This window comes from Bombyx mandarina, chromosome 18 (genome assembly GCF_030267445.1).
Source record: "Bombyx mandarina strain Sakado chromosome 18, ASM3026744v2".
Lineage (NCBI taxonomy): Eukaryota > Metazoa > Arthropoda > Insecta > Lepidoptera > Bombycidae > Bombyx > Bombyx mandarina.
The window spans coordinates 5672111-5698075 of NC_143224.1; the positions used below are offsets into that span (position 1 = coordinate 5672111).

The window sequence follows — 25965 nt, forward strand, 5'->3', positions numbered from 1 at the left end:
ATATAAAGATATGTCGATATTTTTCGATTTCGATGTTGGTGGCAGGGGAAGAAGGTTTAGAAGAGCTGTGGATCACGACAGACACGATATAGACTTGTTTTGGAATCGTAATGAAACTGAAGATTTGTTTGGAATTCGGGAAATAGGCAGCTTAATGTAAGTTTAACTTACTACGTTTTATTGTTGACCTGCATCTTGTATAAACGTATTTAAGGGGTTTCTGAGGGAGCCATTCTCAAAACAAAGATCGTAGAATTGGTACGACATGAAAACAAGTCGCCCCAAAGAAAATCAATTGATCCAATGTCGCTAGGAATATCAAATACTCTGGAATATATTGGTACAAAAAGACGTTTTCATTAAGTATCTAAGTCAGCCGTTCTGACCGCGTTAATTTTAGAATAAATTAAATCAATATTAGTAGTTGAACTTGGAAAGTGGCAGTTTGTTGTTATATCGTCATTATGTTTTTAAATCAAATCGTGGTAAGTTTCAGCATAAAAATCTTCACTAAAAAACGGTTTAGTAGTTTTTGTGATGACCGAATAAGATACAAATAAATTGGTGAAACTGCCTAAAATTTTAGAAATTGGTATTCGAACACCGGTATAGGTATTCGAACATCGCTTGAATGAACTGGGCGACCTATCCTTTAGGCCGCGACGACAACTGTCTTTTAGATTCCCAACATTTTGTTTTATTTTAGTGAGCTTAGCACTTTATCCATTTGTATGATAAATGAAAAGAAGGAAGTTGTCGGATTTATGTCATTGTGTGACCATCCCAATATACCAGGAGTTGATCCGTCTGGGTGGGAAGCTTGGATTAGGAATATGTTTCAGTAAGTACCTACTTAATTTAAATATTATTTTTGTTGGGCGCTTACAATCAAATCCAGTGATTAAATAAGTTTAATTTAATTAGTAAGTTTAGTATTTAACAGCTTTCAACGTTAACATCAAATAATATTGGTCGATTTGCGTCAAATTGGCATGGTAAAAAATAAACTTGATAAGTTGTTGTGTTGTAATTTCAGAAAATACTATCTATCTCGTCAAACGCTATTCATTCATTTCTTCTGTTGCAAGGACCAAGTAAAGGATTCTTTTGTAGAAGAAGCGTTAGCATCCGTCTTCCTCAACGACCCTTACCTATCACAGGTTGTTCTTGTCGTTTCACCAAATGTATCTGATGGTATGTCAAGCCCTAACGTAATGCAATTTTGCTATAGCTTCTGATGGTTACAGCATGGTTACAGCAATTGAAAAACACGAAACATTATTCTGACAACATAATAACAATATTCTTTTAAATAGGCAGATTTATTTAGATACTAAGTTGTTATATAGAGACATATAACATAGAACCCACAGCGTGAATGTTGCCGTCGAACTCGAGACATAATATTTCTGTATAATAAATACCAAGGCTATCAAATCTATCTATCTTATTATTCTTGATGGTACCAGCAGCACATGCTGGCTCATGAACCACCTTACACTTAGGTGCACTTGCGATTGTGACAAAAGTTAACTCAAAATTGTATGGAGTTGGAACAGCGCCCCTAGCGGCAAACGTAGTGGAGTTGAAAAAGAAGTTAAAAAACTCGCACTAAACACATTGGACACGTGTATATTTCACTATTTATGAGGTGTTACCGCGCAATTTCATTTAATACTTTAGGAGATAACAACAGTAGTCAGGCTTACTTGAAGTTTTTTGAATCGGAAACACTTAATGCAGAATTAATTAAGCTTTCTTCTTACCAATGAAAGTACGTAAAACGTTTTAGATTATTTTAGTTCATACCAAACTTTTAAGAAGCGCAATTTCTATAAGCACTACTCTAAAAGGGAGGAAGACATTGACAAACAGGGTTACTGTTTATATGTTGCGAGCAGACAGGAATTTTGCGTTAAATTTAAATTACGAAGCGCCGTGTAAGTATTAAACTCAACTTAAACTTAAATTACAAATAGAAAAGTATGTAACATTATAAAATGATCACTTTGAAGTATATTGAAGTCGTCGTGGTCTAAAGGATAAGACAACCAGTGCATTCGTATATCGCGATGCAACGGTGTTCGAATCCTGCAGGCGGGTACCAATTTTTCTAATAAAATACGTACTTAACAATTGTTCACGATTGACTTCCACGGTGAAGGAATAGCATCGTGGTATAAAAATCAAAGCCGCAAAATTATAATTTGCGTAATTACTGGTGGTAGGACCTCTTGTGAGTCCGCACGGGTAGGTACCACCGCCCCGCCTATTTCTGCCGTGAAGCAGTAATGCGTTTCGGTTTGAAAGGCGGGGAAGCCGTTGTAACTATACTGAGACTTTAGAACTTATATCTCAAGGTGTGTGGTGCATTTACGTTGTAGATGTCTATGGGTTCCAGTAACCATTGAACACCAGGTGGGCTGTGAGCTCGTCCACACATCTAGGCAATAAAAAATAACAAATATTGATCATGTATTCACAGTGAAGAAGATAATGATGACATCGTTGAGATTTTAGACAACAAATGTCCGAGACTAAAGGAATTGTACGGTGAATATTACATTAGTGAGATAGTTGGTGGACGTCCAGAGAGTAAAAGAAAAATAATTGTTGCTGATGTAAGTTGCTTGCTAACTATGATAGGTATACGTTTTCGACAAAAATATCATGTGATTGTTATTTGAAATCTGATCGATCGAGAGCTTATAGTCGACTATAGTTGATTTCTTAAAATAACTTTAAAAAAAAGTGCTGTAAAAGACGACGACTAACAGACTATATAGTGTGATCTTTAAAATTTTTCACTGAAAATAAGTGCTATTTTTATGATTTTATATTTATTAAAAATAGTAATTTTGATTACATTTTAATTTAAGACTATATCATAGAGATGAAGAATGTAATATTAGAAACAATAAAAATATCTTTAGTCAAGTTAGTTAATTTTATCCTAATTACCAGTACCCTCAAGGGCAAACAGAATATGTTGAGCCGATGTGGTAGGTAAGCTCATGAGGCTCAGACTGTGAGACTGTTAACAGGTGTTAGGGCAGATGCCGTAGCAAGAGCAGTGCTTCGCTGATTCTAACACGGGTTCGGAATCCCGACCCACTGAAAAGATCTGAGGAGACACTTAGAGGGTAAAATCTGTAATTATTGTAGTATCAAGATCAAGTGGTCGGAGTCATGTGCTTAAACTCAGAAATAAATTATAAAAGCCTACAAGATATGTATGAATTACGTCCGTATCATGGTTTGATGAGAACAACGCCTCTTGAAAAAGAAGAACAAAATCGTAGCAACGTGTTGCTTGAAACTTTCGGGTAAGTAAACGTTTGGATATATTACCTATATAATTTTTCTTACTCGTATGTAGCTCAGCAGAAACAACGGTTATCTGGTATTCAAATATGTTATCGATATCATTTGACACAACCTGAATCTCGGAATGTGAAGTTAATATATCAACTGTGTTGTAGTAACGATTGGCCTATTATTTATGAGTGTTTCGAGATAGAAATTAATAAGCTACAAAATCTATTCGCTGACATTACAGATGATGTGAAATTAAATGAGTTTTTTTTTATATTGCTTAGATGGGTGGACGAGCTCACAGCCCACCTGGTGTTAAGTGGTTACTGGAGCCCATAGACATCTACGACGTAAATGCGCCACCCACCTTGAGATAAGTTCTAAAGTCTCAGGTATAGTTACAACGGCTGCCCCACCCTTCAAACCGAAACGCATTACTGCTTCACGGCAGAAATAGGCGGGGTGGTGGTACCTACCCGCGCGGACTCACAAAAGGTCCTACCACCAGTAAACAAAAGGTCCTACCACCAGTATTAACCACCAGTAATTATCTCATAAACTAACCGCATAAAAATATTAATTTCATTATTTGTGTGATGATATCGAAATAACTGCTTATTTTGCTAATTTTTACTTAATTAAAACAAAAATGAACGTTATTTTTAAGTCTGTATGTTTGCGTAATCACCTAAATAGATAATTGATTCTGACGGGATTTTCGTTAATAGGCAGATTTTCAAAAATCAAAAAATTTAAAAGCTGTAAAAGTCATAATAATATAATAACAGTCAGTTACCTAAACACCTTATTGTAATTTAGTAATAAGTAACTTATTTTTATATTCGGGTGATGGAAGGCCGGCTATCCTCGACCCACGCTGGTTCTGGCCCAGCGGGGTATTCCGTAGGATAACTAACTCTAACCGGCGCCATCTAGGCGGGCTTCGGATAGCCTGCCGACCGAGAGGGCTGGTGGTCGTGGCGCCGACGACCGCCGATCCGGCGTCCCGAGGGAGAGGATGATGGGAGAGATGTGCTGCGCACTAAACGCTTCACTTTCCCCCTTTGCCTTTTCATGAGCTCTGTCTTATGTGAGGCTTGGAAGTTGGTTGTTGAGCGACAGGAGGTTTTCATCAGTTCGACTCTGACATGCCCCGCGTTCCATCCCCAGTGGAGGGCGGAAATCCGGCGATTTCCTACTGACAAAAAAAAAACTTTAGTTTTATAGTATTTAGTTGATAATACAATATTATTTTAAAATACAGCGAACCGATAATGCTTGGGAGATTGAGTCCCTTCGACGACATTTCGAGTCTGGAAGAATTGAAATCTGATCAAGTAAGGAAATGATATTTTAATGTATTCAATGTTCAAAGAACTTACAGAAAATGTAACAATTTATTAAAATATAATTATAATAAAAAGGCAAAAACGAAAAATACTTTTTTCCATTGTTTGTAAAGCGATGTTCTTTTTGACGCCTTTTTTTATTTTTTGGCAAGCTTTAAGTGTTATAAATAAAAATCTGAGACTTAATCAAGTCTAATTTTCATTAAAATTATTAAAAAATATTCCTCTAAACTGAAACGCATCAATGTTTTATTATTGGAATAAGTTGGAGGGTTTTCTGCCTCTATAACGCGGGCTTACAATATGGGCTCTTCTTATTGAGAACTTATCGTTTGACGCACATCTCTTTGGAAACGGTAGAGTGCATTATTTGAGTATGATCTCCACCAAGACAGAAATAGAACATAGTTTGGATAGTTACACGTATTGTGAGTCACCTACATAATAACATGTTTATCGGAGTATGATTACGTACCCGTTTTACTAACACAATTGAGATTTCGAATTATCGTCTGAAAATGAGTGGCACCATTTATGTCATGATTTTGGTTTGGCAATAATAATGTATCTCTTACATTATAAAATATTTTTTATATTTACTTCTAATTTGTTGAAGTCCGCTAGGTTTATACTATATATATATATATGCTGCTATAAAGTATTTTTATTTGGGTTAAGGCCTTTCAGACGAAGTCACCGGAAAACACAGTTATTAACAATTCGAAATGCAGACGAATAAGTAAAGTTGATTTCATTAGTGAGATTTCTATGAGACAAAATGTTTTGTTTGACAATGACAATGAGTATTATGAAGATCAAACAAGCCACAGCGCGGTTGATTTACGCGAATCATCTCATGAAATTGAGCGTTGCGATATAAATTATTTACTGGACGAAGATCCATTCGATTATGACATTGTTAATATCGATCAAACTCTTTTAAATATACCAGAGGTTTTATCTTATGAACTACTGTGAGTATGCGAATATTGTTTGAGATTGTATTTACAATTTCAATATATGTTTTTGTGAATTCATTTTTAGCTGAATATAAGTATGAACGGTAACGGAAACTATAAGTATAAAAACAAAATACCTGTTTTATAGCCTTAGATTTTTGTTACACATTATCATTATCATATTATAAGTACATGTTTTATAAAAGCAAAATTCTAAAGATTGCGAATTTTAGACTATTTTTTTTAATATAAAATATAAAAATAGCTAAAATTCTGAACAAAAATGTATTTATTATTTGTGTCGTCGAGGTACATACTGCATGTTCTGACCACGGATATCTTATTTCAGACCAAGATCAACAGAAATCAGAACGAAATCGAGATTGATGTCAATGTGCACTCAAAAATATAGAAGTAAATATTAATTTTGTTAAATGATATTTCCTAAAAATAACGTCTTATCCCACATATATTAAATTATTTTGTTTTTACGAGCAGGAAGGAACTCAATGCTGAACGTTAACAAAGTAAAGATATCGGAGAACATAGAGTATGAGGGTACACCAAACGCTATGATGATAGAGTTATTTGGATTGCGAGAAGATTTGGACAACAGGTATATATTTTTTTAAATACCGAACTAAATTTACTTAAACACTTAAATGAAGAAATCCGTCAAAATCAATCCCTTCATGATGTTAAATTTGCGCTCACGATTCTTGTTTCATTTACAAGAAATTTTGAATTTCGTTGGCTATATCATCCAAGTTTTAATTCCAGTTAACTAAATAAGTTTATTTCAAAACCACTTTTCGTCAGTTCCTGCTGAAGTATTGAGTTATTTATTTTCTATCAGCCCAGTAATGTATTTTCTCAGACATGCATTTGATTTACTCAAAGCAGCGTTTGAAATTATGATAGAATATGATTACTGCATAATAAGAGTACCGACTGCAGAAAAGAGTTTCCCGCTGCTACAACATTTTATTGTAAGTTATTTCGATTCCAATTGAATATAATCTCACAGGGAAATCATATAGCCTCATCTTTTTTCTTCTTTTAATAGCTTAGATTGGTGGAAGAGTTCAAAGCCCACCTGGTGTTAAGTGGTTACTGGAGTCCATAGACATCTACGAAGTCAATGCGCCACCTACCTTGAGATATAAGTTCTAATGTCTCAAGTATAGCTATAACGGCTGCCCCGCCCTTCAAACCGAAACACATTACTGCTTCACGGCAGAAATAGGCAGAGTGGTGGTACCTACCCGCGCTGACTCACAAGAGGTTCTACCACTAGTGTATATCACTTCAATCCTATATAAATCACAATAGACAGTTAAAATAATAAGCATTAATTGTTTGTTTTATTTTAAAGAAATATAAATTTTGAGAATAAAAATTATCGTCATGAATACTAAGGACAGTGTTGTTTTCTGCTTAACAAAAGATTATTAAAAAAATTACAGTTTGTTCCTAGCAAATACAGTGCGAGTTGTACAAATGCTCTTTACATTGCTCACAGAAATTCAGTAATGGGGTAAGTAGCTAGTAATCAGTTAACTCAGCAATATTGTTAGGTATAGTTTGAATATGAATAGTATATACTCTAATTTTTAGTACAGTAAAAGCTGTTTATTCGCGGGGTATTCTTCTCAGTCGTATGCACTCTTGGCAGAGTGGTCGTTGTCATCATTTCGGGTAATGGTGCGCTTCACCAGACGTCGCCGTTCGGTTTTACAAAGGATAATCGGTTGGATTGTTATGTCGATAATCGGTTAGATTCTTATATTTTATCGTCGTTGTCAAACCAAAATCTGCTATGTGCAATTTTTGAGATTTTTACCTTTTGACCTTTTCGTATAGTTCACAGCCCTATCTGCCGTATAAAAAAAAAGTTATGTGTCTATAGCTTTAATATTTATCTATAGCTTTTATTTGATATAGTTTTTAAAAATTCACTTTCATATAAATTTTTATACGAAAATGTTTTTATTCCTTAATTCAAAATAAAGTTTTTGCACATAGCAGATTTTGGTTTGACAGCGACGATATATTGGAACCCTTTTTATCAATGTGTTTGTGAATTTTGTTTATCTGCAAATGGTGAAAATTTGAATGAAGGAAGCGCGAATAAGGAGCTTTTACGGTGGTATGCTACGTACGGCTTGGCTGTCTCGCTGGCGTTGATAATATCCATTATCATGGATAATAATTACTCACGATCAGATGAACGGTATGCTCGTATGTCTATAGGACAATAAAATAAAACAACATCATTTTGTACTTCTTCTTCTTCTCTGTCGTTTCCTCATTACTGAGGGTCGTGACCACCTTGGTCCAGTTTTTGCACCAGCTTCCTCCAATGCTGCCTGCATTCGGCCTGCTTAATGGCGCCCGGGACGCTGGTGTTTGTGGCCTCCCTGATAATGTCCGTCCACCTGGTTGGCAATCTTCCTTGACTTCTCTTTCCTTTTACGTGACCTACAACTATTAATTTTTCCAAGTTCTCAGGATTTTGTCGGGCCACGTGTCCGAAGTACTTGAGGAGACGCTGCATACAAATTGCAGATAGACGGGTCTTGACGTTTAGCTCCTCGAGAATTGACACATTTGTTCGGCGCTCCGTCCATGATACGCCCAACATTTTGCGCCAACACCACATTTCAAATGCGTCAATTCTCGATCGGGTACGGCCCTTGAGGGTCCACGTCTCAGAAGCGTACAAGAATATGGAGAAGATAAGGGTTCTCATGAGCTTTATCTTAGTTTTTTTGCTTATGCTGCGATTTCTCCAAATCTTCTCCAATCGCTTCACGGCTGATTTTGACATCTGGGCCCTCCTGACCACCTCCCTGTCACAATCACCGTCACTGGATATTAATGACCCCAAGTACACAAATTCCTGCACCACGTCCAGGTCACGCAGTTCGTGAGTGCGTGTCATTGTGCCAGCTCTATCGACAAACATCAATTTCGTTTTGGATCGGTTGATGCGAAGTCCGTAATCTTTGCTAACGACTTCCACTCTCCTCAGAAGCTCATGCAGCTCTCGCTCCGAGGTACCGATTATAGTGGTATCATCAGCGAAACGAAGATTATTAATTCGGTGGCCTCCTACACGGATACCCCACTCCCAGTTCTCCAGAACGAGCCTCATAATGTGTTCACCGATGAGGTTGAAGAGTTGTGGGGAGAGAATACACCCCTGTCTGACTCCACGTTCGGGCTTAAATGGATGGGAAAACTCATTGTTCATTCTGACTCTCGTAATTCCATCCATATATAGAGTCTGAACAAGGGAGACGAGGTGGTCCGGTATTCCCATCTCTTGCATCACGTCGAACATTTTCTTCCAGTTGATGCAGTCAAAAGCCTTGGCGTAGTCAATGAAGCAGAGAGCCATCGGGACGTTGAACTCCCTTGCCTTTTCGATCAACTGCCTTATGTTTAAGATCTGCTCTCTGGTTCCTCGACCCCTAACAAAACCTGCTTGCTCTTTTGCGATTTGCCTACTGATAAAACTCTCCAGTCTTTTATTGATAATATGGAGGAGAATTTTACTAGCATGCGAGATTATGGAGATAGTCCTGTAGTTCTCACATTTGCGTGTGGAGCCTTTTTTATGGAGAGGAATTAATATTGATTCCGTCCAGTCTTCAGGCCACTGGCCAGTACGCCATACTTTCTGGCAAATGGAGTGTAAAATCTTGGTACCATCCGAGCCTAGGCTCTTTAACATTAGAGCGGTTACGCTGTCCCTTCCGCATGCTTTTTGCTTCAGCCTATTGATTGCTGCCTCAACTTCTTGAAGAAGGATATCTGGCTCATGTTGGTTATAGTCCACCCTTTCTTCGATATCATTGCAGCCCTTTTCACAATATAGCTGTTCGCTGTATCTCCTCCATCTGTCTAGCGCAGCCTGCCTGTCAATTATGAGGTTACCACGGTCGTCCTCAATAGTCCAGGTTTTCAGCTTGTACTCTTTGGCCAACAGCTTCACTCTGCGGAACATGTCCTTAGAATGCATGCGTTCAGAATCCCTTTGAATGTCATCGCAGACAGCATTTATATAGGCATCTCTGTCACGTCTGCAAAGTCTTTGGACTTCATGATGCAGCAGTCTGTACTCATGCTTATCTGCGTCAGTCGTAAGACCATCCTCCTTTCGGGCTTTTCTTCTGACGATAGCTGACCACGTTTCTTCGGACATCCAAGGTGATTTAGGTTGTTCTATTGCTTGTGTTCCGACGACCTCGCTCGCTGTCTGCAAGGTTACCTGTTTCAACTGTTCCCAGGTAACATTTGCAGAGTCGAAGGGATCTACGGCAAAATCACGCAACCGCTCCTTAATGGCATTGGCAAACAACTCCTGTGCTCGACCCGATATGTCCACCACCTTCCTAAGTTTCTGCTGTTTGATTGACTTAAGACGGATTTTAACTTTTGCAACAAGTAGTTGGTGGTCACTGCCACAATCTGCACCTGGTCTCGTCTTAACATTCAGGACAGATGATTTCCATCGTTTCCCTATCATGACATAGTCAATCTGATTTCTATGTTGACCGTTAGGGGAGATCCATGTATACAACCTTCGAGGATGATGCTGGAACTGGGTGTTCATGATTGAAACATTGTTTTCCGCACAGAAGTCGAGGAGTAACTGCCCTCGCTCGTTACGAGTCCCTAACCCGAATTTCCCGACTATGCCACGAACATGGTCATCCATTAGCGTATTGCCTATCTTGGCATTGAGATCTCCCATGAGAATTGTGACTTCCTTCTTTGGGATATCTTGGTAGACTTTCCCCAAGCTGTTGTAGAAAGAGTCTATTTCATCCTGGTTTGAATTCGAGGTCGGTGCATATACTTGTACGATGTTGATGGGATAAGGGTGGGCAGATAGTTTTAGTGCAATGATTCTGTCATTGACTGCATTGTACCCGATCATCCTGCCACGCATTCTCTTTGATACTAGAAACCCAACGCCGCTGAAGCTGTTTTCTGGATTACCTGCACTGAGTCTCAGCTTACCCGATGCCATGACAAGATGACCGGACTCTCTGAGGTGAGTCTCACTTAAGCCCATCACATCCAGGTCACAACTTTCCATCTCTCTGCAAACTATTTCGATTTTCCCAGGTCTCAAGAGTCCGCGAATATTCCAGGTGCCAACATTAAGGATTTGTTTATGGCCTAATCGCCCTGTGGTACTAGTATTTGAGTCAACAGTAACCCAATTTCTATAAGCAGCCTGATGACGCACTGGCTTATAGCCGGTAACCAACTTCACACCAGGAGACCCGGACTCGTCCTGGCGCCGAGAGTCAGTCGGAGCGCTCGACATACTAAACTTCTTTTTGACTTTTCTCATGGTGGTTTTCTTGGGAAAAATAGTAACGGTAGCTTCCCATTCCTTTCCGTCCCAGAACTTTTTAGAGGGGATTTAGCCCCCTAGGCCGCTGCAGCCTCATCCAGCTGATTGTCCAGCTGGGGATATGGTTATCCCGCCACTGTTCGGTCGCCATTGCCTCGTCCGTTGTCTAGGAGGGAGCACCACGACTACTAGTCGTCGCAGTCGCGCGTGCAGGTGAGGTTGAGGAAATCTTTAGTAATGTATAGTTATGTATCTATTGTCTTATAATTTACTGATCTTTAAAATATGTCTTTCTTTGGCTTGGTGGCAGAAAAGTCATTAATTAATGAAGTTCGCAGTTCATACTCTTCAATATAAATGTTTTTCTGTGTATAATGAACAATAAATAAAAATGTTTACTAGAAATTTTTAATTTCTGATTAATTCGTAAATCCTAAATCTTAGCGTTAGCACAATGACATAATCTGTCAGCTAGTATATATCAAACGTTTACCGATACTAATAGGATCCAAGTAACTAGAAAATGAAAAAATGGAAGTTGATGGTACAAAGAGCAGAGCAGTCATTTTGTACAGCAGTAGGTAAATACAAAATATCTGTTGATAATTTAAGCAAAACATTATGTATGAATGTAAAGTAGATTTCTTGAGGGCCACGACAGTTTTGTAGGTTTATCGGTGTTAAGGATCTCTAAATCCCCCTCTAAACAAGTTTTTATTCTCGCCCACCCCCGAGCTTCACTTCATCGAGCGATCGGGAACACATATACATCTTTAACGATTACATTATCTACTACAATATTGCACTTCATTATTATTTATTCTACAGTTTTAATCTTTTAATAAACCTGTAAATACGAAAAAAAAAATCCAAATCGTTTCATTGAAGAGAACAACAAGACATCCAGCAAGGAACAATCGGCTTGACAGCATACATTGAATGCTTACAGAAAATTACGAGTTCGTCAAGCTGAATTAATCGATATCCCAGAGATATGTAGAATGTGCCAGAATTTGGATTACAAGGAAACTATAAGGACAATTGAAAAGAGTATTTCCTGTACAAGAAATCATATTTCATATGTTATGATGAGTGGCTTGACTGTTGTAGGAGTGGCTATTTTAGAGTTAGTGACTAAATATAAGATTTTGAATTAGAATTTATATTTATTTTTTGTTGTTATATCTACGTTACAAAATGAATTCGTCTACCATAGTTGATTCTGACAATATATATTTTCCATGATAAATACAACAGTATGTTTGTCGGTTCGTGATTTTACTTAGAAAACGATTAAGAAACCGACTTTTAGTTCGTAAACCAGTAAGACGATTAAGGAACTTTTTATTGGTTGGAAAATACAGCTTGATTTCTTAAGCCACGAGGTGCTTCTAACCATATTATAATTTTTAGGCCGCCAGAAAATATAGATTATTTCAGAGGTAAATTCAACATTAGCTCGTATCATACACATAAATATCACTGCAAGGAAAAAGGAATGCAATGCGGTTTTACTACTTTGAAAATGGTATTATCTTATTCAGTTTTCGAACCACATTTCCGATTTTTCGCAAGAGATATCATGCGATTGTCTGGAGCCAGTGCCTTGATTTGGTTGACGGGTTACAGAAATAAATGGGTGAGTCAACTGGCATTAATTTTAGTGCTAATTTTCCAAAAAAATCCAATTATAATAAAGCTTATGTAGTGTTTTTCAAAGAAACTGATAATTTCGAGTATTCGATTTTAAAATCTCTTAGGAAATTTGAAAAAAAAATTGATTTCGGAACAATACTTTTAAATTTTATTTGCATAAGCTGAAAGATAATATTGGAAAATTTCAATAGATTTATATACACAACCAAATGAAATGTAATATTATAAGTAAGTATTAAATTATAATTTAGAATATTGTATTATAATTTTGCAGGTGATGAAGAAAGCCAATTCATTAGCGTCAGTGATGATTCCATTGATGCCTTTAGAGTCAGCCGTAGACTATGTTATACCAGATTTCAAATGTGATTTAACGAATAAAACGTAACTGGCTATATTTACTTTAACTAAAAAAAAGTATTGTAGAGATGCGTCTCTTCAGTATCGATAGAAAATGATTTGTTTTTATTTTTTGTTGCGTAAACTGTAAATTCGGTACATCCTATAGAATACCTTGATCTATTTTCACCTTACCACCTCATAACCAGATCATCTTAATGTTTTAAGGTTTTAGGATATTTATAGGCACTCGTTATTTTTTTATGCAAAATGTAAATATTTGGCGGATTTAATATTTTACCATAAAACGATAACAGTAATTTAAGAGAAATAACTCAAAGTACGAATAATAAAACTAGTAGTTTTCAGTAATTAGTAGTTCGTACTTTTATTCACTGTTAGTTTTTATTATTCGTAAAAAAACTAATAGTTTTATTATTCGTAGAACTCAAACTACCATATGCAGTGACAAACGCGAGTGATTTAAAACAGTCTCATTTAAATTATAGATCAAAGAGGAAACATTTTTTTTAATAGAACTTTTTTTAAAGTTATTTTTAAATGCACATAAATGTAATTTTGAAAAAAAAACGCAATTTATTTATTACGCTAAATGGATAAAACAATTATTTTCACTAGAGCCAGTGTCTACTAGAACTTAGTCACCATTCAAATAGAAATTAAAAATTGTATGAGAATTGCCTTTTATGAGGATGTTTCCATTGAGAGCACGTGGTACATACGTGTTTCGGTGAACCTTTGTATATTGATACCAATACATTACGACAAACGTGAGTTTCTTTTTTTATAGAAAAAACAAAGAAGCTGTTTTAATTTGTATTTTCAGAATCACGTTTAGCGTCTGGTTTTTGCCGAAAAAACTGACCAGTGTACCAATGTTGTACGTAACAACACGTATAGTAGTCGTGGGTGCTTCAAAAACTGCAATGTCCTTTCTGAATTCTTTATTATTTAGGTAAAGTAAAGTATTTTATACTGCATATAAAATGTACAAAATGATGTAAATATATAAATTTTAAGTAAAGATAAATTAAGGCTAAAAAACTCTAAATAGTGCCGAAGCGAAAGTAAGAAAATTAGTTATTGTGATTTCATTATATCTTCTTGTAATTTTTGACTATTGTATCAGACGGGCCAAAGATCTCACGCCTCACCTAGTATTAAAAAGATATCGGATTTCATAGACATCACAACGTGCCGCAGTCCAACGTAATAAATGAGGTTAGCGTTATAATATTATAGAATAGAACGCTCATAATCACTGCTTATACGTTTACGAAAGATTACCTCAGTATAACCTAAGAAGTTCGTGTTTTCGTTTGAGACTAATTAGCCAATTAGCTTCAGTTCAAAGACTATAGTAACCTCATACCTATACCACAAATCCACCCAAATTTCGTCTTTAACACCATAGACTTTTCAGGAATTTAGGTTAATTTAGAATTACCCATTCGATTCAGAAAACATCAACCCCCCGAAACATCTTAGAGGCGAAATACAAATTAAAATCTGAGTTGGAGTGTTAGTAGTGTAAGCCAAATGAAAGAACACACGCATTGTGCTAATTTCATGTAGCAGACTAAGGCAGATTACACACAAAATAATTATGCTGCCCACGCAAAGAACTAGTCTATCCCTCCCCTTTGACCTAGAGGGCTGGTGGTCGTGGCGCCGACGACCGCTGGTCCGGCGTCCCGAGGGGGAGGGTGATGGGAGAGATGTGCTCCGCACTAAACGCTTCACTTTCCCCCTTTGCCTTTTTATGAGTTCTGTCTCATGCGAAGCTAGGACGTGGGTTGTTGGGCGACATGAGGTTTTAGTCGGTTTTCGACTCCGAGGGTGGGAGTCCAGCGATTTCCTCCTGACCAAAAAAAACCCTCCCCTTGGAAAATCTTACTGAGAATAATTGTTTGCAGTGATTCCTCGTCATATCTCTTATTCACTAACGTCACTTTGGTCTCACCGAACGGTCTGCCATACACGAAACAATCGAAGCCCATCGCCGAAATGGTGTTCCCGACACAAAACAATACGACGGATAAACATTTGAAAAGCATACCTTATACTTATTATGTGAATGTGGTTCATGGAACTTTGGTGGATATTGAAAAGTACATTTAATATACTTTATTCGTGATACTCTCGTAGTTTGGATCGTTTCAAAAAGTACGAACATAAATGCCGTAATAATCACGCACGAATATAGTTCATAGGCAGGAAAAAACACGGAAGATACCTTTTATCATGAACCGGACAACACCAGGTGTATCTGCTAAAAAATGCAACGATATGTTTGTTAGTTCGTAATTTTACGTACCAACGGATCTTTTTTTTATGGTTTGGATGGGTGGACGAGCTCACAGCCCACCTGGTGTTAAGTGGTTACTGGAGCCCATAGACATGTACAACGTAAACGCGCTACCCACCTTAAGATATAAGTTCTAAGGTCTCAAGTATAGATACAATGGCTGCCCCACCCTTCGAACACCAGTGCATCGCTCAACACGAATGCACCGGACGCCTTATCCTTTAGGCCACGACGACTTCAAAATTGATTGGCTGTTTATAAACTAGAGAGTAACACAAGCAACTCTTTATCTTTGGAACATGCAACGTGTGTTTTTCTCTTCTGTATTTTCTCTTAATTACAAATTAAACACAGGAAAGTTCGCGGGGCACGTCTAGCAGTACATGATCCCCAAACATTCACTTTGGACTATATGTTTATATTGTCGAGCGAAGACTAGTATTTCAACAAAGTTTAATGTTTACAAAATTATAAACAATCCCGAAATGGTAAAATATCCATGATTTTCTTTTATACTTTTTTAACTTTTAATCATTTCTAGGAATACAAAATACATTGTATTGTCAAATGGTGATAGAATTTATTACGATAATCTATTTCTGATGTTCGGAAAACAATTTCAACACCCAAATTACTTGGAGCCTTTATTAGAAAAAGAACGTAATATTGCGTAAGTTCAACTTCAAATGCGTTTATATAAGCGTAAAGATATTTTTCCTTATTTAAAATGAGGATTGTTTTCTTTTGTAGCTATTTGTAGTTTGAACTTTACTTTACGAACATGGTTTTGCAGAAGTTTGTGAACATATAAATTTTTAACGAAATATTGAATAATACGTTATATCATAATATAATTATAGACACAAAATATTTTAGTGATACAGTCAAGTGAAATATTGGCAGGCACATTTCAAAGACTGTATCAGTATTTCACTTACAATCAGATAGATCGCAGGCTGGCCTACCTTCGATGGTAATAAGTACAATTTTTTTTATTGGTTAGACCGGTGTGAGGGCTCACGACCCACCTGGTTAAGTGGCTACCGGAGCCCACAGACATCTACAAAGTAAATGTCACCACCCACCTCAAGACATGAGTTCTAAGCTCTCAGTTTTAACAGCAGGTTTAATGGCTGCCCTTTCAAACTGAAACGCATTATTGCTTCATGGCAGAAATAGGCAGGATGGTGGCCGTGGTGGTATCTACCCGTGCGGACTCACACACAAGACGACCTACCATCATATACCGAAGGTCGCATATATCTCGTTATGCATTGTTGATGTGTTATAAAGTATATAAAAATATAGTACATACACTATAAAAGATGACTGGAAGAAAGTATTATTCTATACTCAATTTTAGTCTCGGCAAGACACCGACATACATAAGAATGGACAAACTAAGTCATGATGCTCTCGAAAATCAAATAGATCCAAATGTCACACCTGAGAACGTGTTCATTATCAATAATTCCGTTGAAGCTAAAAGGGCTTTGAAATACGTACAGGACTCGACTTGGAACTATAAGTCAGGTTAGCCAACAAGAAATATAGTTTTATTTAGTTTAAGTTATTTAATATGTTTTAAATTCAGCTTTTTCTGCGTTTTGGCTTGTATGTGGTGTGTATTTATCGCGTATATATACTATTTATACAAAGGTATCTCTCTGTGTTTGTAACGTATTTAAGTCTAAATCTCTGAAGTGATTTTTATGAAATTCGGTATAAAGATCTGAATCTGAATCCTGAAAAAGAGACTAATTAAATCCCACTCCTAAGAAGGGGTTTCACGCATTTATAACAATTAAGTAGTCTACTCATTCATAAATACCTTAAATTATTATTAAAGGTATTATATAGAATGTAAATAAAAAAATATTAATTTGGTGTATTCAATTCTTATAGATTTTTCATCAAAAATAATAGTGTACGGTGCGAAAATCCAGGCGTATTGTTGTTTGACTGCGTTATTGGATTCAAAAGTACCAGCTGAGAATATAGTGTTTGTAGAACCGTTTCCGCCTGAAAATAATACGAAAACAAGGGTCCCTATTTTTTGTAACGTTTATGTAAGGCTATTGAGATCATTGTTCTTTTTGATACGCTTTTATTAGCTTCAGACGTATGTATGTTATTATGTAACGGAGTCTTTGAACATGATTTTGACCCCCTTCAAAACGTCGGATTAACTCGAAATTTAATATACTTGTTAAGGACCGATGACAATTCAATATTTAAAAAAATGGAAAAAAAAAATTTACTAAAAAATGAAAAATAAATAATAGTTTAAAAAAACTAATAAAATACGCTTTTATAGAAAATCCAACTAAAAAATATAATTATTTTTTAATGATATTGAATTAAAAATAGTGTAAGAAAAAAATATTTTATTGTAAAAGAAAGCGTGGGGTGCTTGGTATCAGTAGTTATAAATATTTTATGAACAGATATGAGTAGAAGGGTTATTTTGATAATATCATGAAAAGCACCTCACGCTACACTTTTTTAATTTGAATTTATTAAAATTTATTTTCTATTTTTTATATGAATTTTCTATAAAAGCGTATTTTGTTAGTTTTTTTAAACTATAATTTATTTTTGTATAAGTAAAGCAAGATACCTTAAATAAGCATTTGACATACGTTTATGGGAATTTAGTTAATTACTTAAATCATCGATTCGATATTTGTTCGACAAAAAAAAAATCCAATGCGTTTTGATTATAATCATTCGAAAAACTATTGTTACGAGTATATTTAAAATTGAAAAATTATCGACTGTAATATAACCTTTGAATTAACTGAATGCGTAATAAATACTGGTGGTAGGACCTCTTGTGAGTCCGCGCGGGTAGGTACCACCGCCCTGCCTATTTCTGCCGTGAAGCAGTAATGCGTTTCGGTTTGAAGGGTAGAGCAGTCGTTGTAACTATACTGAGATCTTAGAACTTATATCTCAAGGTCGGTGGCTCATTTACGTTGTAGATGTCCATGGGCTCCAGTAACCACTTAACACTAGGTGGGCTGTGAGCTCGTCTACCCATATAAGCAATAAAAAATAAAAAAAACGAATATTGATAGGATTTGGTCGTGATGAAGTCATATTTAGCAGATAGCACAACCTATCTGTTTGCATTCTTTTTGCAATTGTATGCATGCGGCTGGCCAAAATATTAAATGTTCCTAATCCTAGATTTATCAAAATCAGATCAACTGCTTAATGATAGTCTTACGACAATTTTAATCTCAATAAATAAAATAATTAATATTTTAAATGTCAGGTCGATCGAACCGTACAAGAGGTGTTAGAAAATCTAGGTATTGACGTTTACAGTGGGTATTATTTTGATAATTGGGAAATTGATTATGATGAACTGGTCACTCGTGTGGATTTCATATCACAATATAAACGGGTGAGATTAGATTGTGCTGCTTTCTTCTATTATGGAAAGAGAGGAATTAATACTCAAGCGTACATAGGTAAAGAACTGAGATTTTATCATTTATTTTTTTGTCTGATTTACTAAAACTTAAACTGAAATTAGTTTTGTTTTTCTTCGTAATTAAAATTCGTCTTCCAGCTATTAATAAAAGTGGAATCGTTTACGATAACGGTATTTTAATAGACAATAAATTTAGAACGAAAGATCCCAATATCTATGCCGCCGGACCGGCTACGGCATATTGCAGGAAATACTATGCTGAATCTTACAAACAGAAGTATTATGACTCTTATGAGATAGGAGAAAAGGTATTGTGTAAAGCTTGTTATTTTTATGATCTTCTATATTTTTTCTTATCTTTTATTGCCTTGGCAACACAAAGCGCGGGAATAATTTACAAAACTCTAATGATAATTATTTACTATTAAGAGCCTGTAAGTTTTTGAACTCGACATTCAGATATTAATGAAAATTACACTTGTCCATGTGTTCCATCCTTTTTTATTAATTATCTTTTCAAATGTTATCACAAATCGTACTGATGCAAATAATTTGCAGCTGGGATTTCAAATTCAAGACGAGTTAGACCCTCTATTCACCAATTCCAGTTCTACTCCAAAATCAGATATTCTTTTAAAACGGGACTCTGTAATTGAAACTGCAGCAAGACAATCGGTTTCGTCACACAAATCTCTAACGTTAGTACGGATTTAAGTGAATAAATGGGTTTGAACAATAAATGAGGAGCAATAAAATGCTAGGTGGCTCCTTTCACGTAACAGAGAAATAACGAATAGACGTATTTTTTTCTAAAGCAGAAGTTGATGGATTATCAGTGGAAGTATTAGTATTAGTACTTATATTATATAATATGTCCTAGGTTATTTTTGTCGGGGAAAAATCACGTCTCAATTCTAATTTTTATAAAACTCTAAAATATGACTTCCAATGTAAATATGCTACAAATTGATCTGTATTTGCGCAAAAAACTAATTGTACGCAAAAAATTAAGGACTTTGTCTATTTCTAATTAACATGATCTCTCTACAAACCCTACATTATTTTGCTTTCAGTCGTTGCATTACACAATTATAGATGCAAAGGGAAACCTTATTACAGCGTGTTATAAAATCAAATTTGTCACAAGACATTTTTTGTGATCACTAATCTTTGATTGCGAAGCTCTTTAAGACTAATTTTAAGGGGGAATGGGAAAAAAATTGTAGGCAGCTAAACAAATAGCGCTATTTTGAACAAGCACACTGTATAAAAGTTCGTCTCGGGTCAATAATGACCTGATATTATAGTCAACGTTATAAAGAACAATATTCTGTCAGAATCTATTAGGAAATTAGAACAAAACGTACCTATGTCAGGGGACATTTTTTAGGGAGTTTGACGTTTAGTAGTTAAAAAAAAAAGTGTGAAAATTGACTAAAACAAGGACTGACATTGATAATATTAGAGAATTTTATCTATATCCTACTGTAATGTTAATTTGTTTATTATAACTTACTGGTGGTAAGATCTCTTATGAGTCCGCACGGGTAGGTACCACCGCCCCACCTATTTTTACAGTGAAGCAGCAATGCGTTTCGGTTTGAAGGGTGGAGTAGCCGTTGTGACTTTACTTTAGAACTACATATATCTCAAGGTGGGTGGCGCATTTACGTTGTAGATGTCTATGGGCTCCAATATCCACTTAACACCAGGTGGGCTGTGAGCTCGCCCACCCATCTAAGCAATAAAAAAAATTATATATAATTCCAGTTACGAAGAAATATCAGAAATGCAACTGCCGGTATTCAAGAAACCGTTAGTGACATATTGCCTTCTGCCCGGTGGTCTGCAGTACTTGGAGGTTCGGGCGCCTGGGAAAAAAATACCTCATCATTACGTTCAAACGATGCAATTCAATGTTAGTTTAAACGCTTCATGTGACGGTCACGTAGACTTAAGCCGCGGTTATAATGGCAATAAAAGTAGATAGAAAGGTCTGTACGGAAGTGGAAATACGTCTAGTCGCGGTCAAGGCGTTAGATTATCGATTCACTCTCAAGCTTCAGTGTAGCGATGATCGATATTAGAAAAGCATCGATGTTAACATCGATTTAAAAGTATCGATATACGATAAACATCGATAGCAAAAGATCGATATCTAAAAACATCGATGCTTTTGGTAGGAAATAAAACTGTTTATTTTATTTATTATACGTGTTTATTAATTAAAACTACGTTTTACGGATTATAAATGGGCGTTTAATTATTGGACTTGACTCCGACATCACACTTCACAATTTACATTTTCTTCCAAACACATTTACGTAGTACGGCTTACTTCGATTACGTTAATTCTCTAGTTTAAAATAGTTGTACTATCTAGGGACTCACTAGCTAGAAAGTACATCCACCGTTAGATGGTCCTAATAAATTAATTGATATATGGACGTTCCGATAATGCGATCGTTTCCATCGTTTCGATCGTTTCGATCGTTTCCATCGTTTTCTAGGCATCGTTTTTCGTTATCCAGCTAAACATCGATGTTTATTCAACGTCGATGAATATCGATCATCCCTACTTCAGTGGTAAAATAAACAGCATCGTTACATTGTATTGTAGCTGTGGCTTTATTATCGATGAGTAAAACTCACGGTTCACGTTGTGTTAAATGGTTACTGAATCTCCCAATGTGAATCACCACAACTCATCTACCGCCACTGATCTTCAGACATAAGGCAGTAGTCTTAATTGAATATCCTTGGGCCCGCGGTCAGCTCCCAACATCAAAAGGCCAAGTCGCGCATACCCCGCGTGCCCTCTAGGCGCGGATACCTCGTAGGAGGATCGGCTCCCTGCCCGAAAAATAAATAATAAATTTTAGTTGTATGTACATCCTACATATATCGTGTTATTTTTTAAGTTTTTTGTTGTTATTTGTTGATGTTGTCAATTATTATACTGTCGTTTGTTAATATAATAAGCTATAATATATATAATTTATATTTATCCAGTATCTTGTTGGTTCACTGATCTTAATTATCAATTTGTCGGTACAGCTAATTAAATAAATAATAAATATTATACCCTTCAAACTTGTACGCGTGACCGCTTTGCGACATAAATAGGCAGGATAGTGGTAGCTACCGGTGCCAACTTAGAATACTCCCCCTATAAAAATTCTGCCCACTTATGTGAGTAAAAGTTTAAGTAAAATGTATGGTATTTGTTTTGAATCAACTTCTCTTATATTTCGTCATTATTTCCAGGGTTTCGTAATGGAGACTTTCAAAAGTGGCTATTTTAAGTTGCATCTAAATAATAATATGATTGTGGACGGTATAACGTGTCTAAGCAGCAAACCGTATTCGATAGAAAAATTCAAAAACATATTTGGTTTATCTGCTGTTGTTTTGAATAATGTTCATGTGAGGTTCACTGTAAGTAAGCTAAACTTTTTAATAATTAATATCATATAGAGGTAGGACTTGTTTATTTGAAACCTTTGCTAATAAAAAAACATGTTTTTTTTTAATACGGTAATACTCAGTCCCTGGGACTGCGCCTTTTCGGACTAGAGCCACTGAAGATTTTTATCTTTTGGTTGTTGTCTAAGTGACCCACTAAAGTACTACTCTGCATTATTCGGTCCAGCCTTTGGGTTCCGGGTGAGGTCAAGAATACACCCAGAAACGTAGCACCTGGGCATTGCAACGACCGGTTATTGGTCTTGTCGAATTCGTCGAATGCGGCGAAGGGTTCACGTGGAACTCAATCCACAGACACAACCCATTGCGTTTTTCACCAGATCTTCTCGATGAGTCGCTATTCCGATCCGCTGGCGTATTCAACGAAGCACTACTGTTGCTAGTTCAGATGTTAGCAGTCTCTCACGCTGAACCCACGTGAGCTCGCTTATCAGCCCTGTGTAACCAGAATAGCTTCTAGAGTGGCCGCTGCCCATAGACCTCTCATATTGAATGCCGCTGCCCGTGATATGGTGATCGTGATCGTGGAATGCATCAGACGAGTACCCCTGTCGGGTTACAACAAAAGCTCACACACGAATGATCTATAGGTCGGCCGTCTGGTGTAGTGGTAAGTGGCCACTACATAAGGGGGTCGCGGGTTCGAATCCCCCCAAGGGAAGATTTTTGTATGATAAATATAAAATGTATTTTCCAGGGTTATGGATGTATATTATATATATGTATGTGTATAATAAAAAATCTTACATTTATTTCCGTTATCTGGTACCTGTAACACAAGTTCTTTACGAAATTAGTACGGGACCAGTTAACGTGGCGTGATTGTTAGTAAATATATTTTTGAAGTTACTTCTTTAGGCGCGTTATGAAAAATTGATGAGAGTGAAATTTCACGATGCGCGCGCACCGTGACACAAAATTAACAGAAATGAAGTTGCCCACTAAATCGGTCATTACAATACGACCGACGTAACTTGGCTATGAATATAGCCGCAGGTGAACTTTCCGAACCGTACTGAGAATTACCGAATTTATACGATGTCAAGAAAAGGGATGTCCAATATGCGTGTTTGAGGATGTTGCTTAATCGATTTATTTTCAAATTGATTAAAATTTAAATGAAAAATTAGAAATAAATTAAATAAAAATAAAGTATAACTTCTTACGCGCGTACATAAGTACACGTACCCTTTTTTTTTTATAGGTTGGTTGTTCGATTAACAAATTAGTGGTAATTACTAGGTCTTCGGTATGATGTAGGAGAATAAAAATATAAGGAAAATAATTAAGATGCTATAAGACGATAGCGTAATACTAAAAAATATTTCTGTTATTGCGAGATACGGTTCGAACGTACAACGCGATGATAATAATTAGTGTCCATTGTGTAATTTAACGATGTAACCATGACAATGTGATTTTCGTTCAGACGAAGAAGATTGACAATTTCTACGAATACTTCAGTTCGCCGTGGGCGTACTTTTTGTATCATCAACAGACTGACGAGTTATTCGCTATGGTCAAAGAACTCTTGCCGAAGGTACTTCGCGTTGTTGATTAAGTTTATTTATTATTCGCTTTACTAGTGCCTATGGACATCATGACTTATCACCATCTTAAGACGTGTGGTCGAAGTCTTAAATGTACTGTCCGAGCTGTATAATTATGAGTGATTTTTCGAATATACATTAATTATTGTTAAACATCGCACGCAAGTTTTAAATGTCAGTTTTTTTAAGGTATTATGACCTGGTAACTAAGACCTTTAGGTCATGTCTTTAATACTTTATATTCTTAGAATAAATATAAAAAAATATATGTATGTACAAAAATTGTACAAAAAAAAATTAGTTAGACTTACTTTTAGTGATAGAAACTTGATAGAAATGAATGAATTGTAATGATGAAGTCATCGTGGTCTAAAAGATAAGACGTCCGATGCATTCGTATCTAGCCATGCACCGGTGTTCGAATCACGCCGGCGGGTACCAATTTTCCTAATGAAATACGTACCTACTTAACAAATGTTCACGATTGACTTCCATGGTGCAGGAATAACATCGTGTAGTAAAAATCAAACCCGCAAAATTAATACATATTTTTTATTTTATTATTATTAATAAATTATTAATCTACGTAATAACTGGTGGCAGGACGTCTTGTGAGTCCGCACGGGTAGATACCACCACACTGCCTATTTCTGCCGTGAAGCAGTAATACTTTTCGGTTTGAAGGGTGGGGCAGCCGTTGTAACTACATATTGACTACATTGAGACCTTCGAACTCATATCTCAAGGTGGGTGGCGGCATTTACGTTGTAAATGTCTATGTGCTCCAGTAACAAATTAACACCAGGTAGGCTGTGAGCTCTTCCATCAACCTACGCCATAAAAACAAAAAAACAAATTTAAACAAAAAAAAACTAGTTTTACATGCCATTTCATGTTATCAAATCGAATTTGTAATTATTATTCAAAAAATATTAATTTTTTTAATTAGGGCCAAAGTAGCGGTGAAACTGTGATGGAAGCACTGTATGGTATGGGACAAAGAATTTATGATGACCAGGTAAATAATCTCGAGTATAATAAATAAATACTGTAAATGTCCTCATTCAGCATTCCGGTTATCGTGGTATGGACATGTGATGCGTAGAGAGGAGATGTATGGAAATGGTAGTGCAACGTAGAGGGGGAAGAGATCGACCAAAGAAGACAAGGATGGAGTGTGTGAATGACGATATGAGAGAGAGAAGGAAGTGAGTGTTGAGATGGCGGCTGTTTTTTTTTTATTTTTTTTTATTGCTTAGATGGCTGGACGAGCTCAGAGCCCACCTGGTGTTAAGTGGTTGCTGAAGCCCATAGACATCACGCAAATGCGCCACCCACCTTGAGATATAAGTTCTAAGGTTTCAAGTATAGTTAAAACGGCTGCCCCACCCTTCAAACCGAAACGGATTACTGCTTCACGGCAGAAATAGACAGGGTGGTGGTACCCACCCGCCCGGACTCACAAGAGGTCCTATCACCAGTACACAAGAGGTTCATTTTACCACGAGTCGTTGATAGAAGAGAATGGAATAGAAAAATTCGCTGTGCCGACCTCACCTAGTGGGATGAGGTGGAGACAAAGAAGAGTTGTCCTCATTCAAGCATTTAGATTATTCTTGCGGTTCGTCTTTGATCAGCTTATTCGAAGAGTTGTAGTGGGCGCCGGTCTATAGAGGAGATTCCCTGATCATTTTTAAACGAGTGTATTATAACCGAGGACGCCTCAAGGCATTTGGGAATACCGCGTCTTCTATCAGAAATCATTGAGAAACTTGTGTTAGAAAAGGCAGTAAAAGATGTTAAAATAAGATTTTTATATTATTAATTCTTACTTTGTCTAGGAACGAAAAGCAATTAACGAGATCCGCGCAGAGTTCACAAAATCCCATCACATTGAAGTGATCACCGATTACGTCATAGAATGGCTTTCGGAGAATGAAGTATTACTACCTATGTACATACAAACCTCTGAGGTGGTAGACTATAGGCACGATATAGGCAGGAACCCGGCTTTCAAGAAAAAGAAAAGATCGATGAAGAAGCTGCTTTCTGCTGTATTCTAGAACTTTCTAACGAAATTAAAATATTGATTTAATTTTCAATTATGTTGTTATTTTTATGAGCGTAATGACTTGAAAGAATACTTTGAACTGTTTGACAAAATAA

At 36.3% G+C, this 25965-nt stretch overlaps 1 protein-coding gene across 1 annotated transcript; it reads left to right on the plus strand.

Annotated features, from left to right (window-relative positions):
* The first annotated feature begins 10 nt into the window (after positions 1 to 10).
* Positions 11 to 25899, plus strand: LOC114246371 (cilia- and flagella-associated protein 61-like). The gene is made up of 28 exons (XM_089734950.1): positions 11 to 156; positions 707 to 841; positions 1037 to 1194; positions 1793 to 1940; positions 2486 to 2621; positions 3166 to 3326; positions 4580 to 4652; positions 5343 to 5638; positions 5973 to 6037; positions 6122 to 6239; positions 6501 to 6612; positions 7090 to 7160; positions 11947 to 12123; positions 12411 to 12636; positions 12928 to 13037; positions 13840 to 13968; positions 14930 to 15124; positions 15863 to 15991; positions 16685 to 16854; positions 17227 to 17390; positions 18602 to 18800; positions 18902 to 19071; positions 19322 to 19461; positions 20534 to 20681; positions 22031 to 22201; positions 23679 to 23789; positions 24749 to 24817; positions 25641 to 25899. The coding sequence occupies exons 1-28, from the start codon at positions 11 to 13 to the stop codon at positions 25860 to 25862; spliced, it is 4149 nt and encodes a 1382-aa protein (XP_089591076.1). The 3' UTR covers positions 25863 to 25899.
* The last annotated feature ends 66 nt before the right edge of the window (positions 25900 to 25965 follow it).